This window comes from Oenanthe melanoleuca, chromosome 4, assembly GCF_029582105.1.
Source record: "Oenanthe melanoleuca isolate GR-GAL-2019-014 chromosome 4, OMel1.0, whole genome shotgun sequence".
In the NCBI taxonomy this organism is placed as follows: Eukaryota; Metazoa; Chordata; class Aves; order Passeriformes; family Muscicapidae; genus Oenanthe; species Oenanthe melanoleuca.
In genome coordinates, this window is record NC_079337.1 from 44,155,311 (window position 1) to 44,174,613 (window position 19,303).

Consider the following 19,303-nt stretch of genomic DNA (forward strand, 5'->3'; position numbering starts at 1 on the left):
GGGTCATCTCAGTCTGAAGAAGACAGATGCAATTATCCCCATCTCAGGGCTGATAATGAAATGACATCATTTCCAATGCCACCTTGGTTTTCCTTCAGGGAATCCATCGTTACTGCTAACAAGACCCAAGTCTACTTAAATTGTGACGTTAACAAAATCACAGCCTGGGCTGGAACAGCCTCAGGCACAGAGGCTGAGTCACCCAGATGCCACAAACTGTCACAGAGAATTCATGGTTTGGATTCATTTCAGGACAGGCTGTCATACAGCAGCCCCAACCCATTTTGTGAGAGCAACAAGGTCAGGCAGGATGTTCCTTCTCCTAGGACAGCAAGAGCAAGGCCACTGTCCTATGCTACCCAGGGAAATATCATTACAGCTCATGCTCAAGGTTCAGTACTCCAAACCTGCTGATCAGGTTTTCCCACCGTGTTCTAGGTACCTAGCTGTACACATGATGTTTATATTTTAAAACTGAAAGCAAGAGCAGTCATTAGAGCTTAAACATTGAAATGTCCAAAGCTGCAGTGTTGTAAAACAGAAACTGCAGCTTCCTAAAGAACATCCTGTAATTTTTTAAAACTGTTTCCAGTATTTCAGTTGCATAAATACAAAAGTTAATGTGTTTTTTGACAGGACAGGATGAAATGACTGCCTCTTATCCTGAAGGGCTTTTCTCAAAATGGAATAATTAAAGAAAAAAAAAAAAAGCAGAGAGAAAACATTCATGAATGGGGCTCACAGAGAAGCCAGAGAGGGACTCTGCCAGACACTCTAGTGATAGGACAAGTAGTAATGGGTACAAATTGGAAGAAGGAAAACTTAGTTTAGATATAAGGAAGAAATTCTTTACTGTGAGAATGGTGAGATACTGGAATAGCTTGCCCAGGGAGGTTGTGGATGCCAGCAGTGTTCAAAGACAGGTTAGATGTATAATGCCTTGAGCAACCTGGTCTAGTGAAAGGTGTCCCTGTCCATGGAAGGTAGGGTTAGGACTAGATGGTCTTTTAGGTTTATTCTAACCTAAACCATTCTCTTATTTATACAATGCAAAAATAGCATGAAATCTGACAGAAGAGAAGTGACTAAGAAAACCTAAAGAAACATATAACATCTGTAAGCTAAGCAATGTGAAGGAGCAACAGCCTGAGGATGGTTTGAAGGAAGGTACTGAGCAAAACTTGTTTTCTCCTTTTACTTTTTTTCCCAGTGAGTACAATTGTTCTCTGGAACAACATCCCCAGGGATATAGTAGAGTATAGTAGAATTTTTCAAGATGCTTAAAGTTAATCACTTCAGATAAAAGTTTTATCACTTAAAGTTTTGGAGAGGATGCTAGATAATCTCTTCTAGGCTTCCTCTCCCATGAAAGGTTGGATAACATGATCTGTTGGGGTCCCTTCCAGCCTAGGCTCTTCTATGATTTTATGGTACTTTTTTTTTGTCACGGATATGAATTTTGTGTCATTAGTAACATGGTACCCACTTCTGACAGCATCTTTTATCCTTAAGGGCTTTCAAGGTTGAATTCTTGCTTGCACTCTCATTATTTGTTTTATTCCTTGATTCACCAGTTATATCCTGGTGATCTAAGAAAATAATACACAGTTTTCCAGAGAAGTTCTCAGGCTCTATCTGGAGCCTCCAATGCCAATTCTTCAGCTTCAGACTGAAGGTGGGCTTGTGTGCTTGATGGTATTGTCAGACTTTCCCCAAGATTCTGGCTGGACTAAGGAGAATGCCTTTCCTGTGAACCTCTCTCCAATTAATCTGAAAAGCCAAAGCAGGCTCTGAAGAGGGACTCATTTTTTCTCTCCCTATGTACCAATTTTTAATTTGGATGTAGCATTGCTCTCCCTCTTGCTTAGTTCACCTCTGAATTCAGCAGGAGGAGCAGAAATCAGCCTTAACCTAGCTGGAGCTTTAGTGGTTAAAGCACTCCAGAAAACTGAGGTGTGAGGGTGTGAGCTGCTTCAGCCTACCCTGCCAAGCAAGACCTGACGTGGTCTGCATACAGCAGGAGAGAAGCCACTCCACCGCTGTCTTGGGTGCTTTCCATGATGTTGAGCGCAGCAGTGTAGGCTTGTAGGTGCCTATGTGGGGAGAAGGGTGAGTAGCTGGGGCTTTTTTCAGATTTGGGTAAAGGAATTCAGGTCAAAAGTATTTCTGATAGTTCTGTTACAAAAGTGTTCCAAAAAAAAGAGAAATTTTCACAGTTTTACAGCATAAGTGAGCATTTCCTCCTATGTGAGCTTTCAGGAGACTATAAACAACATTCCAGCCATACTTGTGCTGTGGTTGGATTTGGACTTTCTGAAGCCCTTAAATATTTTTACAATGTGTGTTTATTTTAATGGATGGGTGAAATATCTCACTGAAATATCTCATATTCAACTGGGTGGAACCCATAAAACACAAGCAGTGAGGATTTTTGCACGCCCAATGGGTCTGGGGGGATTTGTTCTGAAAACTGGCTTGTGATGTCTCTCTGATCCACCCTCTTCTAATCATATGTGCAGAAGAGAAGTCTGCAATGCAATTTACTTATAGGGCTGATTTGGGGTCCTTGTTGAATATTAGACATCAGATTTGATAAGAATATGGGAAACATTTGTGATATCTTAAGGAGCTACTTAGTTGTACTGGCACAGACGCTTAAGACTCGCACAGACATCTGACAGGGTTCTCTGTGGTTTTTCAGCTGCTGAGGTGTGCTGAGACCTTGATTTTTGTGACCTTCCCTATAAGGAAGCAAAGATGTGTTTAGAACGTGATATGTACCAAGATGTGCCAGCAATATAAATTAGATATCCATGCTGACCTAAAAGGGATCTTATGTGACTTTCAGGTCACAGCAGTCAGAGACAAGTACCACCAGAGCTAGATAGACCTGTGGATAGATATCCACAGCATGGTCTGTGAATAAGATGGTTTAAAGACAGCTTTTGTTATTTGCTGGATGTAGCTCTATTATTTCTTATAATTTCAAATGCCAGTGGAAAGCACAGTAGTAAACCCAAGCATTGGGTTGAAAACATCTTGAAACTGAACACAGTGTTCCCTTTTTATTATATCTAGACACTTATGGGCATGTGTTATTTCTTTTTGCCAACAGAAGCCTCACACCTGCTCTCAGTAGTGCTGGCTTGCTAATTCTGTGACATGGCAGATATTGTAATTAGTTTTATTTTAAAAATAAATGCATGCTAAGTAGGTGTAAATACAAAGTTTCTGACTGTCAGGTTTTCTGTCTGTAGCTGCAAGAATTCGGGTTAAGCAGATCCTGTCAGTCTTGTTAAAAGCCTACCCCACTTGTCCCATTGCAAACATATTTTGCTCACTGCATCATACAGTTTTTATAGCATAGGTGGGGATAGTAGGAGGGGAGGACAATGCTGAGATATTAAGTTCCAGGAGACTAGTTATACCTGTTGAATATAATCCAGTGATCAAAAGACTGAACAATAAACATGAAAAGCATATGAATCAACAGATTGAATGCTTATTCTTAACATTAATTATATGTGTACCTACATAATTTGAAGAATGTAGTGTATTGGATTGTGTGGTACTATGAGAGAGAGCATTGCAATGCCTCAAGAATTCCTTTGTTTTTGCACTTGTTATTTTTGTCACAGATAATCTGCTTTTAGCAGCAATTTTGGAGCCTTTGTGTATATATGCTGTGTTTTCCTTAGGCTCATTTTTTAGTTAATGCTCAAAATGAGGAATATTTTTAGTGAGCCTGCTGCAGCTTCTTTATAAACAATCTCAATTCCTAGTGTAAAAAGGTTTATTATCATATCATTGTTTTATCAGTATGAGGCAAAATCAATAGTCAAGATTGCTGGCTGAGTGCTAGCTCTTTGAGTGGTCTTGGATGGACTTGAAAAGCAGATATGAAGCTCAGAGCAGCTCAGCTACTTTCTAAATACCCAACTGATACACATTACTTGTGATTGCTCCCTCATGCACAACTTCTGTAGATAAAAGAATATAAAAATATCACTAAGTACCTACATTTTCCATGAAGAAAACTCTCTAATTTGTGCTTTCTCATTTTCTTTTGGAAAAATGTTTTATGTTTGACTCTTCTTTAAGTGGTAAAAGCTGAATCTTTTAAGTACATTTTATAGGTAATGATACAATTCTGAAAGGTGATGAAAGCTCTTGGTCAAGTTTTCATCAAGCTCCACTTCTGCTGAAGTCAAGAGGAGTTTTTAGTACTTCAGTACTTTAATACAGCACTTGGACAGGATTAGTTGGTTTAAATCATGTATTATTTGTTGAACACTGTAAGTATTTCAAGCCATCAGCAAGGTTTATGGGCTCTCACCAGCTCAAAACTGCTAGTCCCATGTGTCTTGTTTTTCTCTCTTATTTTGCTCTGAATCTCCTAACCAAGTACTCATAGGTTCCTTGCTGTGTCAGTACCTGAGCACCTACCAGGAATTAGAGATAGTGGGCTACCTCTGTTTTCCTTGCTTGTGTCAGCTGGTGTGAGTAGATTGCATGAGATATGTAGATCATTCTTTGGGAGCTTCAGTCTTTAATTAAGTTCAGCATAAATAAATGCTGCTGTTTTTTTGTATCACACAAGATCACTCTGGTACTGTACATCTGGCCAGTATCTTCTCTGTGATGACAAACGTTTGTTTAGGAGTAACATAGGCAAATTTGTTTGTTTGTAATCTAGGAGAAAATAGTGAATAATAGACTGACTGTGGTCTTCTACCCTGCTTAACTCATCAGTTTTGTAGCTCCATGTCTACTTGTGCTCTACAAGCATTACATTTAAAGCAGTATTGGAAAAGGTACAGGCTCTAGAAGCAACTAGACTATACCTTATGTGAGCAGTGAGAACAGTCTGCTGATGCCTTTGTGTGTTCTCAGAGCATTTGTGACATGAACACAGGGGAAAGGGGCATAGAAGGTGAAGCAAAAGCAACATTCACAAGTCAATTGTGAATATTGGCTTCTCCAAATAAGTAGTTATGTTAAGCAAAACCAAGATGTGCTAACCTGTAAAGAAAGTTGATTTTCCAGCCTAGGTGCCATCTTGCCCATCTGAGCTCTCTCTAGCAATTTACAGCTCCATTCTCCTATATGTAAAACAGCTGAAATTTGCTGGATTGCTTTAAGACTAGAAGGTGAAATGATAATCCCACCTTGAACAAAAGTCAGTACAGTTGTAGTTTCAAAATCATCAGTGACAACATAATGATCTGAAAGAAGTGTCAGGAGAGAAAGAGAACATGATCTGAACGAACAATTTGTACTTAGTCCCAATAATAACTGGGATCATTGCACAATAATTCCAGCCGTGATTTTTGCCTGCAATTTCAGGCAACTAATATAGTTTTCCGATTTCTTCCAATGTCCTGTTCCCATGATAGATGCTAATGGGCCTTTTAAAAGATTTCATAATAGAAGCTCAAGATGATGGTTGAAATACAACTTTCTGACTTTTAAAGAGAAGGGGGAAAAAAATCTTAAACACGACCTCATGTTAGATGATACTTTGCTAGCACGCACATGAAATTGAAGCTCTACATTATATTTAAGATTAAAAATGTGTTCCAATTTCTTTCAACTCTCCTGAAAACTAGTAGGAAATATGGAGATTCTCCCCTTTTTTTCTGTATGAGCAGTCAAATATGAAATAGGATTTGTTTTTCATTGAATGCTTGTTCAGTTTATGTCTGACACCAAGTCTGCACATACATATTTTGTTTGACAGCACCTTAGTGCAAAAGCATTGTGAAAATGACAGTGCTTCCCTGGGGTCAGATCTTTATAGATAGGACAAAGCACAATTTTAAGCTTTGCTAGTAAGGTAGTTTTCCAGAATTTATTGAATTGTGATGTCTTCATTACTACAAAAAGTGTGGAAAAAACCCTTAGGAAACCATATCAGGAATATGCAGAAATTAAACTGAAACAGATAAATTCCTATCTTGTGGGAAAGTATTTAAGCTAAATAACTTTAGCTTAAAACAATAAATGTTATGAAGACCTTTATAAATATTTAGAGACTGCAGAAATACAGAGCCACTAAATCTATTACATGCTTTTTCTATAGCAAGGGCCTCTGGCTGACAATAGAGAGCAAATAACATGAGAAAATCTCACTGACAGCTAGACAGAGAAGCCATTTGCCTCATCTTCACTTCTATCACAGCTACCTCTGTGCTGACATCGAGAAGAGCAGTGTTTATGGAACTGTAGGAAGAAATTGCTGATCCTCAGCCCTCCAGGGGCAGCAGGGATCATGCTACAGGCCCATGCTGCCCTCCCAGCCAGCCCTGATGCCCCAGGTGTCAGGAAGCTGCCCTCTAAAAGGCTTTTGTTTACAGGGTTATTGAAGTGAAAGAGCAGTAGTAGTTTGGACAATTTCTCACTTAAGTGAAAAATATGCATCTTTTCCCCCCAAACAAGATGAGAGATCATCAGGGAGAAGATACCCAAGTGCATCAATGCCAGAGTACAGAGTGCACAGAACAGCAGCGGCAAGCACCTGGAAATATTGCTGGCATTATGAAATTCAAGTGCAGGTGCAGATCAGCCTGTTTCTAGTTGCCTGCTTAGATATGGGTTTTGCAGCCTGTCTTTCAGCAAATGTTCACTGGAAACCGTAATCCAGAAGTTTAAGCTTTGCTTTTTATATGGCTCGTTCCCTTCTTTATCAATATTGAGTAAGGTTTAATGTAGGCAGGACCTTCCTAGCCATCACTGATGATTGCAGTAGCTTCAGGGTTATTCTTGACAGTTCTTTATAAAAAGCAGAAAAGATACACACATTTAAAAAAATCAGGTACTTATGAAGCTTTTTCCCATATGCAACATTCACACAATAATTAATCCTTGCAGGAACTCAGAATTACCAGGGAAAAATAATTTCTGTGAAGTGCTCTGTTCCAGGATTGATTTCCCTATACAGCAAAAAAAGAGAAAAAGAGAAATTTTGTGCATAGGACCAGGATTCACAGAAGCAAGTTTTCTGAGCAAGGATGTTACAATGTCATCAGGTTCAAAGAACAGCAGGGCAGTGGTCACCTTCACTGCAAATGATATTGATGCCTCTCATCTCTTAAGCACCAGTACAGTTGGACTGGATGGGAGATCATGTATTTGCTGCATTTTAGCTTTTATGTGTAACATGGGATATAGTGGGAGTTCCTTGGTGCCTTGGTTCCTTGGGAGTTCCAGGTGCCTTGCTTCTTTTTTATGTTTGACTCCATTTCTTGGTGCACTGTTGGCAAAAGTGAGGTCAGAAGAGTTGATGTTAGCCCTGTCTAAGAACTAATCAAGTCACTTCACTACCTTGTGATGGAGTTTCAGAAAACTTTAGAGTTTAAGTGTTTGGCCTGAAATCCATGTGGTTGGTGTTTGGGTTATGTTTGGGCTACTGTTACTGCTAATGCACACATGGTGTGAATGGTTCCTATGAGGCAGGAATTGTCAACACCTTCTTGTGAGTCAGCCTCTCCAATTAAACCCCATCTCTCCTTTCTTCCCAGGCACAGCAGGAACCTCTCACAAGAGAGGTTATCAGCACCAGGTTATCTAGGATATTCCGTGTTGGTCAGCTTTGGTTTCTCTATCATCCTTTCCACTGGATTAGTTGCTAGAGCTTACAGGGAGTTTGTGTAACAGGGGTATGATACACTCTGCTGATACTTTGGACCTCATCTTGTGTCAAGACCAAATTACGCAGGGATGAGGCTGCTTGCAATGAGACCATAGCTGAAACACAGTTGTCTAGCCTAATCAGAGTTTAGCTTTGGAACAGCAATGACAGCCCATTATGCATTATTTTCTTATGATGGGCAATCTTAAATGCTTTGTGTACATTACTCTTAATTGCATTCTGACAATGTGTCTGCTGCTTCTGCACTAAAGCAAAACAGCTCCAAAATATGAATGGTATTGGAAATAAGGTTGAGAAAACACTACTGGAACTGGGCAGGGGAGGGTTCCTGCTCTGTTTATTTGTGTCAGGCCTGGGTCACAACCACTGTGACTCTTCAGATTCACTTTTTTCCCATGCCAAGACAGAGATTGTGAAGTGACAAAGAAGGCAGGGCATTTTTAAGAACACATGCATTATAAATCATAGAATGATAGAATGGTTTGTGTTGCAAGTAACCATAAAGATCATCTAGTTCCAGTCTTCCTGCCATGGGCAAATGTATACATATTAGTTTTGCCTGTGGAATTGTTTTATTTAGATCACTAGAAGAGAGAGGTGAAAAAAAAAATCCATGCAGTTGTCCTTGCTTATGTTTTGGCTTTACATTTTTTCCCTATGTCAGCATGGGTAATTGAAATCCTTGAGGTCAATCTTAGTTTCAGTTCCTCCTTTGCTGTGCAAGTCAGGGATGCTGCAAGAACTCTCTTTTCAAACTGTTTTAATTTGAATTTCAAATGATGTGGATTTGTTTCCTTTGGCCTTGAGTTTAACTGAAGGTTGTTTTTACAAATGGTAGGACCGAGTTAAGGCAGTCACAGGGTTTTGAATCTCCTTGCTCTGGCTCTTGGAGTGTGCTGCTCCTGAAGCCTGGAGTGCAGTCTCTCTCAAGTGTGGAACAGGGTGCAGGGCAAAGATTGCCTTGTAGCTGCTAGTGTTGATACCAGCCAGAATTGCAGCCCTGGGTGAAATTTCAGCAGCAACCACTGCTCTCATATCACCCAGCATTTAGCTCATACAGCCTGAATTTCAGACGGCAGATATCTGCTTTCTAAAACAGGCTGTGCAAACAGAAGAAACTATTTTCTTAGTTTCCTGTATGCACCTAGTGACACTACTTTAATGGCATGACCTGTATAACACCCATTATTCATGTCTGTTTATCTCTCTGGGGTTTGGCCTTCCAATTGTTTCAGTATCGTACGGCTGCACGGATGTACTCGCTGTCCAGCACAACTGAGAAGGAACATAAATCTGTAGTTCACCTTGGCCTGCAGACAGTGTTGAGTTCACTTTCTGACTGGCTATGCTAATCAGGTATCCCACTCTTCCAGCTGCAAATCAGGCATTGTGATTAATACTCACAATGAGAGAGCTAATTACTACTGGCATGTAGCTGTTTTATGTTACTCTCTTTTCTGGAAGCCAAATCCAACCATATGGAAAAATGTAGCTTAGACACCATAAATATGATTCCACTTAGACAGTCATCTCTTCTGTTTTCTGTTATCACAGCAGTGTCAGCACAAGCAAAACAATGAAAGTGAAGAGATTCTGTTGCAAATTTTATTACAAGTTTGAGGTCTTGGGACTTTTTTTTTCTTCTTCAAGGACACTGTGTTAATCTGAAGAGAGGGCTTGATTTGTGTTCATTTATGCCTGCCACAATTATTTAAGAAATAGCTTCAGTGATCATACTTGAAGAGCTCTGGTTCTTCTTTAACTATTTCTGGCAGAGCTAGAAAGATATGCTTTGTGCTTTGTATCATGACAACTTGTCTTCTTCAATAAGCCACATCTTAAACTGTGTCAGTCCTCTCTACATTCAAAGTAGCTGTCTTCTGTTCATTGCTGTTGGAATGAAGCTGTTGACTGTGTGTCTGCAGTGCAGCCAGCAGCAGCAAGTGAGGATTTCTACAGAAAGGGAAGGCTGTAGCAGCAAACTGCAGATGGGTGCCAGGCAGTGATTGAATCCAAATAGCTAGGAATCTTTGGGCAGAGCCACTTCTGATCTTCATACTGATCTTCACAGAACCTATGAAATAAAAAAAATCGTCTGCATTTGAGAACCCACTCACAAGGCTGACATTCTATTATCAGCCACTGAAACTTTGGTGATGTGGAAAAAACACAGGCAAATGAAATAAAATGAGGAGGAGGAATATCTCTTATCATATTCTGAATCTTTGCAAGATTGTTGTAAAGCAGAGACTGTCTTCTGAGAACAGCAAACAGCCCAAAGCCACTTCTTTGTGTTGGGTTTTTAGACTGTTTTTAAACTATTTTGTCAAGCATTCATAGGTTGGATGAACAAATGTGGCTTTACTGCAAGAGGGAGATGTCAAGGATGGATTTCCAAAACACTGTGTCAAAGAAGTTTAGGTAAGTAGCAAGAGGGAAAGGCCTTTGTGCTTCTGCTTCCCATGAAATCTAAAGGAGAGCATCCTGCCATGGTTTGAGTCCTGGGGCAGTGAGAAAATCTGGAAAGAATTAGAAGAATACCTGCTGCCATGGAGGCAGGAGAGGTCTTCCTTTCTTTACATAATTACTTTTGCAGTCTTGCCGTGCAATGGGCAAGCCTCAAATAGCTTTTCATTGGTCTTTTGAGGTAGTTGACCAACCTTCTCTTCCATAAGAGTATTTTCTTCTGAGGTGCCTCATTTTGCTTGCAAAAAGTTTCAGAAATAACTTCTGTTACAGCCATTCCTATCCAAGACTTAAAGCGTATAGATAACCCTTACACAGTTGCATCAATATGACAGAGTTTAGTTTGGGTATTTTTCCCCTCTTTCAGATAAAAGTTGTCAGAAGCAGCATGAGGTAAATTATGGCAAACCATAACCTAGTGACAAAAAAAGTTTTTAATTCAATTGTCTCACCAAAAGTCAGTACCATGAGAGAAATTAAACTGCTGCTTTGAAGCTGATACAGAAAACTCTATGATATCTCCTCATATCATCTTTCTGTCTCAGGAGCTGCTTCCATAATAATTTCTCTTCCAAGTCTTCTGCTTAGTGTACTACTTTTCTTGACACTTAACCCACTAGCATTGTGTACTCTATGTATTATGCATTGCCTTTTGTGCATGCCATATATTACGAAGAGCTTTCTATCCCTAAGGGTTTCTGCTGCTATTTCTGTGAGTTTGTCCTACAAGGCACTTTCATGAAAGTCATCAGTTAGATTTCGCTATGAAGGAAGGGATAATAGTAGCTGAAAGTAGGCCAAGCTCATTAGATTATGATTAAAAGGCAGATTCTTTTTTTAATGCACTGAATGTGGCTCTAGTGGGTGGGCAGCGGGCAGAAGTGGTGCTGGTGAAGTCACAGGTGCTGTGTCTTTGGTCACTCTGTCTTTTCAGTTATTTTATAGTTTTAATTGAATACTGACGTTTCATTTCACTCAAGTGACTTTCATGAGTCCTAAAAAAGAAATGGCATGCATGGTCCTGCTTTTGCTGTCTATGATGAATCTAGAGAAGATAGTTGGAAGTATAACTAAGTTTGTTTCAAAGCAGGTTGTAATTTGCCCCTCATAATGCTGTGTCTTCAGCGCTTTTTGGAACAGGTGTTTCTCCACTAGAAACAGAGCATTTTCCTCCAGTAGTAGTTTAGAGCCTGCCTTGCAGTCCCCAGGCTGGCCCGAGGACCTGGTCCCAGCCCCTTGGTGGGAACTCTGCACTCCCTCCTTGACTCTGGTGAGGCTGCAGGGACAGTGGGACCTCCTACTCCCATTTGTACCTCTTCTGTCAAGGCAATGACCTGCCTGTTTTAGTGTCTCAACTGAGCTGGAGTAGCAGAGTTGGGAATTCATCTCTGTGGCTGAATTTGAAAACAGTTCATCAGATGCAGATCAGGTAGTGAATGGTCTGTACAGGCACCATGGGGGCCTGGATTTCTGCAGCCCCCAGGTGGTCAGCTCCCACCTGCAGCCCTCCCTTTATTGTTTGCTCTGGTCTCTACAGACACAGTGCCGTGCTCCACATGTGGCCGCCTTGGTGGCTGGGAGTGTTTTCAGGAAGCAGGACTAGGTAAGGTGCCTTTTATTTCACTAGCAGACCCAGAGAAACTGTCAGGCCTCACCCTGCTCTCCTTCATCAATCAGAGGCAAGTAGGAAATTACAGATTGTAGTCTCAGGCTTAATTAATTACCTACTATTCTTGTCCTCTTGCATCCACAGTAACTATTTATACACTAAGACTACACACAAGGCTGAGGCTCTCTATTTTTCCTTGAGCAGCAGTACTCTTCCCTTGTAAGGTGGTAACTCAGCTCCTTTGAAGCACACACTGGCATTTTTCCCTCTTGTTAATCATCCATATTTCACTGGTCACCACGATCATCACAGATCCAAATGGTTCCTTGGAATCAGATCATTTCCATAAGTACACAGCATTTAAACACAACTTGCTATCATGTCTGTCTTTCCCTCGTTTCTCCTTAGATGTAAAGGAGCATCCCACTATGGCCTTACCAAGGAGCGGAAGAGGCGTTCCCAGGACTGCTCTCCAGACCACGGCTCCAGCTTAGCAGTAGCTTCCCTGGGCCCTGAGCTCTCAGCAGCTGCGGCCATCGCCTTAATGACAGACGAGCCAGGGCTGGTGAACCCGGCCTTCAGCCCCACCTCAGAGGACAGCCAGCTGGGGAGCAGCCCCGGAGACCTGCACCGCAGCAACCGCAGCAGAAGTAAGAGCCAAAAGTGGCGCCTTCAGAGCCTGGGAGCGCCTTGCAACACTCATTTTTCTGTTCAATATATGTCACTGGAGGATTAAAAAAAAATTTAAAAAAGTAAAAAGGGGTGGGTGAAGTGAAAGCTTTTATTTTACATGGTTTAGTGATCCAATAGATTTGAGGTGAAAACAAAAGACTTGGCCAGGGGCAGCATCAAGCTGAAGATGGACTAGTGTACACATGTAAACTGCAAATCTTTAAAAAAGTTATTTAGGTAAATCAGCTCAGTTGGAAGATTAAATGTTATGTGTGATGGGCTGGGGGGGTGGTGTAGCTGGGTAACGTGTCTCCACTAAATCTTGGGGGTCTAAGTACCCCCACAGACATGGGCACCTACCCAAAATCTTGTTGGGAGCCATGTTTCACATTTGTCAAGTATTTCCAGGAAAAAACCCTAAATAATTGCCTGAGAAGCTTGAGGGACACCTGCTAACTTCCTGGTCCTGCTGAAATAACAACAGTCAGGGACAAGCTGCATCCAGAAACTTTGCCTTGATCTGTCACCTTGTAACACTGCCCCTGTCTCTGATAAGTGTCATGTTTGAAAAACATGGCCTGGCCAAAGCCAGAGTCAGAAGTGTTAACAGTGAGTTCAAAGCATGTAATTGAGGATTCTGAAGCTAAAATGGGAAGCCCACCATGGAAAGCCCACCTTGCGTGTCACCAGTTGCGTGTTGGGAAAATGGATGAAGGGATGAAGAAAGTCTAGAAAATGAGAAACATTATCCTTTTATTGTGCCAGAGTTTGGAGAGGTGAAGAAAGGAAGGGTGCAAGAAGAGAGCACCAGAGTCTCAATAAATTCTGTCAGTTTTATTGTGTGTAGAGGCCACAGTCTGGTTTGAGGGAATGTTGTATTATTAGATTACGGTATTTGGCTAGCATGCAGAGCTGGAACAGACAGAACAGCAAAAGACATGAAGATATCTTTAGCAGGATGGAAAAGAGTGACATGTTTTGAAAGTATTATGACTTTTCTTTGTATTTCCCTACTTAAGTCAGAATATGTGACTTTTTGATCCCTCCCACCTGATAATATTTGCATTTTTTGACATTAAATAGCTGGCAACCATTGGTGGCTTTAGAAGCATTGCAAGGTTTTGAGGCAGCAGTAGTGGGGATTTTTTCAAGACGAGTTTTTAATACTTCCAGCTTTTTTGTCCAACATGTATAGCTTGGGAAGGGCAGTGCTTCTCCCTTTTATACGCATTTTTCACAGAATTTCTGTTGATTCTGTCTTGATGGAGGATTATTCTTTCCAAGGCTACCACACTCACAGGAGGTTTCTCCATGTGGCTGGCAAAACAGATGGGAAGGTGGCAATTCCAGGGTGTGGGACTGAGGTAGGGTGATTGTACCCAGATTCAGATGGGTGCAGCCTTGAAGTACCAACAGGACTCAGTGGCAAAGGTGAAGTACTGGCAGCCCTGATGTCGGTGTTATATCCCATCAGATGCCAAGGGCTGCAGAAACACTGAGGTTCTAGACCAGAACTGCTGAACTGTATTGATTTGGTTTTTTTCCTGCTGTTGCAGCTCGACACTTTGAACGTTCCACTATAAGAAGCAGATCTTTTAAAAAAATAAACAAAGCATTCAGTGTTCTTCGAAGGACAAAAAGTGGAAGTGCTGTTTCCAACCAGACTGACCGGGAAAGGGAGGCAGTTGGAAACTCTGCTGCTGGAGAGGAAGGTAATGTTTTATTCATCTTGTGTTATCACTTAAAATGGGGTAGGGGGGCCCTATCCATGTGGGAACTGGATATCCATGACTGACGTGCCTTTCATGTGGTGGGCTGTGCGTGATTAAAACAAACAAACCAGAAAATGCAATCTTTCCTTATTTTCTTCTCTCAAAAGATGTTACTGACTGGCAGGCAAGAATATTGCTGGGGTGTGTGGGACCTCACGTAGTGCTTTTCTGGTAACAGCCTGCATGCTACAGCCAGCCCAGTATCTAGCCCATGGGATGTGGGATCTGGGTATCTGGGATCTATTACAGGAGCTGTCATTGATTTGCTCTGCAATTTTGTCCAAGTCTCTTCATTGGCATGTGCCTGTCCCTCTAAAGCAAATGGATCTCAATAATTATGTTTTAGAATAACTTAATGAGTTTTGGCTAATGTTTATGAAGCACTGGAAATTCCCAGTGGGAGGATGGTATGAAAGTGCAAAGTACTGTAATTATTCCAGCATTTCTGTGGGCTCCTTTATTACCTCAACCAGGCAGGTGATGAGGTAAGAATGCTCTGCTCTTAAAGAGCAGGGAGAGGCAAGTTTGTCTGATGCATGTCAGGGATGAGGGGTCTGGCAAGTAGTAACACTTAACATTTGGCATTCTCAAAGCAATAGGCAAATGTTACTAATCAGTTTGGACCATAATTAAGAAACCAACAATGGCATTCATGTATCAAGAGGAAGTGATGATAGAGTGGGAATCAATGTCTTAATCAAGGTCTTCACTCAACTTATTATTCCTTTGCCTGATGCCTCAGCACCTCATGTCTCTTCCCAGATCAAATGTTCTGGATGCAGGCTTTAAGAATACAAAATATCCAGCTTCCTTCTGCTCTGTATTCAAGTTCTTGTTGAAACACACACAAAATAAGCACAAAAGGCTGCCAAATGCTACTTTCAGGTGTCATTGTGATGCCATTGTGAATAGTGGTGAATCAGAGAACCATGTTCAATATTCTTCTGCCTTATTTGCTTATTCCTTCAGGAGAGTTTCACTATGTTAATGTGTTCCTGGTACTTACTCTCCTAGTTCACATACTTGCTGGTAGAGCTGAAAAAAACCCTGATAATTCAATATTATGAACCTTTTCCATAAAAGGGATGTGAATATACTCCTTGACTTGGAAACATCATTATCATTTTACTATATTTTTAATAATTTTAAATATTTTTTATTATTAAAAGTAATATTTTATTTTTTTCCCAAGTAAAATTTTGCTTATATTGTTTATATAGTTATTTATATCTCTGTTTGAGCAGGCAGATAAATTTCTCTTTCCACAGCAACTCTTCAATCCACTGCAAGCAAAAACTTGCCTTTTTTTAGAATGAGTGAAAGTTTCCATGCCTCAAGTTCATATTTTTCAAAAGACATCTCTTCAGAATGAAATACAGACCACTTCCTACCTAGACATATAGCTGACATTAGTAATAGTTCCACTGAAATATTGGCTTCATGTGCAGAGTGTGTGAATAATCTGGATGTCAACAGCACCTATCCAGTAGCTCAGTGCAATCCAAATGTTAGCAGAAGTTGGCAGAAGGGTGTGAAGATGGCACTGGCCTTTACATTTCCAGCATCCTAACATCTCCATAATGGATGTATAATGGCAATCACTCCAGGGCCCCTCTAACAGTATCAGGATTGTCATTCTCTCCTTGGCTCTGCTTGTGGTTTCATTCCTCTGCACCATGCATGCCTGTAAACTTCCAAATGTATTCTGCTGCACTGGAAAAACCAGGTAGGCATATAATCACTTAATAACCACTTACTCTTAAGTATGAGATCACAGAAGCTGGGTACCTAAATTACTTTATTAATTACATTTGCAAAGAATGTATTTTGATTACACAGTTCTGGAATTTGATCTTTAAAAAAATGCAAGCAAGTAACTTGAAGCAATACAAATACAACTTGAACAAAGATTTCTATGCAATCCTTTGTAACAGGTGCTTTGTGTATAGCAACTCAAATGCTTTCTTTGCTTCTTCTTGGAAGAAGAAATGAAAGCACTTTTTTTTTTGTAGCAGTTGTCATCATCCTGCCAGCTGGGAGCTGGTCTTCTTCTCCAGCTCTGTGTGTTTTCTTCTTTTATTTATTTTTTTTAAACCTCAGCTGCTCTGAGCAGTCTGCAGCTAGAATTCTGATTAGAGCTCTTGGTCAGTCTTTAGGGATAGCTGCAGTATGCACTGTCCTATGCTCACTAAAAGTCTTGCTTATTGAAGAAAAGGGAGCCCTGCATGTCTGTCTCACCATTGCCATGCCAGTCTCCTGGGAATGGAGGTGCTCCTGGGGGGGTGAATGAGGTGGTTCCTGACTTCAGAGATTCCCCACATCCAGTGGGAAAGCTGCTGCTGCTTTGCCCAAAATCTCACAGGTTTGTGTCTGGGACCATCTGAGAACACAATTCAGCCATTGCCCCAGGAGATCAGACAGCACCTCAACAACTCTCTGGTAACCACTTTCCTCACCAGGTTTAGTCAGTGCATGAGCAGAATAAAGCTGAGACTATACCAGCCTCACAGTGAGCACGGAGTGATATGAGCCCTTCCTTCTGATAACCTCTTCTTGATAAAGGAGTGGTAGATCATCTGGCAAAGCTCAATGTATAATTCATCTTACTCCAATTTTCAGAATATCCCCATCTTAATTCACATATCTCTGTTTAATCTGTGTTTTGCATGTATTTTGGACAAAGGAGCTCTGAAAATGAACACCATAACAAGTATTAGCCATCAGCAACTCTCCATGCAGAGTGTGTAGGTGCCTTTAATCTGAAGCTGTTATGCTTGTTGAGCCAGTGCTCAGTTGCAATATGACTAGGAGGGTACAAGACAAAATCATAGTTTCTGATGAGGGAGAAAAAACATTCAAATTCTTCTTGACTTGAAGCTGAATCTAGTAGTGATTTCGGAAAATTCTTTGACACCCAGGTACATTGTGAAATATAATGTATAATATCAAATGTGTTTCTGTTATAATTACAGCAGATAAATAGTTACAGTCTAATGCTATCTTATACCTGGAGCTGGTAGCTATCCCAAACTATGGAGATTACTTCCTTATTTATGTTTATATCCTGTGGTTTGATTTGTTTAAACAATGTTATGTGTGCTCATTTTGGATTTAGACAATTCAGGCTTTCTTTGTTTCTCGGTTTTTGTGGCATTTTCTGTAGAGAATTTTTAAATGTCCAAACCAAAGAAAATGGTAGAGGTGAATGAAAAGTACAAACACTAATGAAAAAATATTTGAGGGAAGGAGCTGTTAAGATTTTCTCATTTTTAACACTTTGTCATTTGTAAAATCCCATGCAAAGAAATATTTGTCTGTAGGCAGCACTCAAGCTTGTAATATTTATCTGAGAGCAATTCATTAACAGCATTTGCAGCTACAAATAGCTTTCTAGGTCTGAAGTAGAAGTTTAGAAAGTTTAAAAGAAAGAATTTCATTCTGAGATATGAGGGAAGGTGACAGGGACATGCTTATGGCACTGATGCATTTAAGATGTAATATCTTCTGACTAGATCTACTAGTGTAAATGACCTTGACAATCTACTTAAATGATAAAATATCTCCAAGCAAACACTGCTCCAGCTTTGCTATGCTTATTTGTATCACTGTGCTCTTAGTTTGGCTTTACACCTTAAATTCAATTCCAAGAAAGACTACAGATACATATACTCTTTACTCAAAGTGATCTACAAATACAATTTGTAAACCAGCCAATGTTTTACGAGCAAAGAATTTGCAGGTACAATTGAAAAAAACTTCCATACAGTTGTAGAGTAACAGAGCTGTATTTTTGACTTTCAAAAACATGCATTGATTTCATTTTGCAGTCAAGCCATTGTAAAAGAAATTTAATTTAGGATTGCTTGAGGATGGCAAACATTTTTCAAAGTCAAACTCAGTCTCATAGTGGATGTGGTTCTACCATCTGTTATTGCTTTGCAGCAGTCAAGACCAAGGCAGCCCCAGCAGGTACTGGCAGAACCACAGAACAGGCTTACCTCTTGGACTGTTCAGTGTGAACTCTGTTATATTTTTGAGAGAGAGAGAGAGAGAGAGAGAGAGATAGACAGACAGACAGATACTATAAATCCTTCAGTGTTTGGAAAAGTATGTGAAGAAAAAGAAGTGAAACACAGATGGTATCAACCTTTTCATGGCATTAAGGCTCTCTGTGTGCAGAAAGAAAGTGGTTTATCCAGCCCCAGGACAAGACAGTGCAGCCCAACTTCTGTCTCAGGAAGACTGCACCCCACAGAAATACCACAGTATTTTTCTCAGATTTGATCCAGTTGCCATTCTGATTTCCCAAAACATCTGTTACAGAACTGGTTCAAAGTACTCTGCTCTGGAACTACGAGCCAGGCAATTTCCCGAAGAAAGAGATTGTCTCTGTAGCATTTCCTCTACTGCAGACTGATAAATTTGCCTGCTGTAAACAAACAAGAGTCACAATTCTTTAGAGACACAGTCAACTCAGCAGCAGTTTCATTTCAGTTCTTTTGGGACTGCTTTGGTGAGAGGAATGTCCAGAAGCAAGAAGAGAACTGTCATCACCACCTACCTGCCCCTCCACTGGACATCACTGGAGAATTAATGGAAGGAATTAAATCAAAATGATGGCAAACCTTTGGGAGAATGGCATGATAAATCAAAATCTATTGGGAAGGAAAATTTGCAGAACAAAGTTCCCCACCAGCACAAGGGCATGTGACACTCACAGACACATAAATTTTCCAAGACTAGGTTATACAAGCTTAATTTAAATTCTGGTGTCCAGATGCTGGGAAGCATGAGTGTGTGTTCCTGCAGATGGTCCTGTTTGTGGGGGTGAGCTGGCACATTAGTCAGGCTGCCTGATCTAAATGAGGACTTGCAACCACAGATACAAGTTTTGTTTACAGTGACCTTTGATTAATCTGGACTCAAGAGTCACAGCAAACGTTGCACATTGTCACACTGAATCCTGGGAATGAATGCAGAAGCTACCCTCATGGCAGCACTGTTGGAAGGAGCATGATATGCACAGAACTCAGCAGAAACCTGAGCACTGAAGGAATGCCACCATTAAATATTATAAACTATAGGGGAAAACTAGTAAGCATACTTAAAATTTTGTAACACTCTGTCATGGCC

At 40.6% G+C, this 19,303-nt stretch overlaps 1 protein-coding gene across 5 annotated transcripts in view; it reads left to right on the forward strand.

Annotated features, from left to right (window-relative positions):
• Positions 1-19,303, forward strand: part of LNX1 (ligand of numb-protein X 1) — a 106,894-nt gene that overhangs the window by 61,072 nt on the left and 26,519 nt on the right. For all 5 annotated transcript variants that reach the window (XM_056490504.1, XM_056490501.1, XM_056490505.1 and 2 more), the window contains exons 3-4: positions 12,135-12,376; positions 13,955-14,110. In XM_056490504.1, the coding sequence (XP_056346479.1) occupies positions 12,135-12,376; positions 13,955-14,110 (398 nt within the window). The remainder of the gene's footprint in view (positions 1-12,134; positions 12,377-13,954; positions 14,111-19,303) is intronic.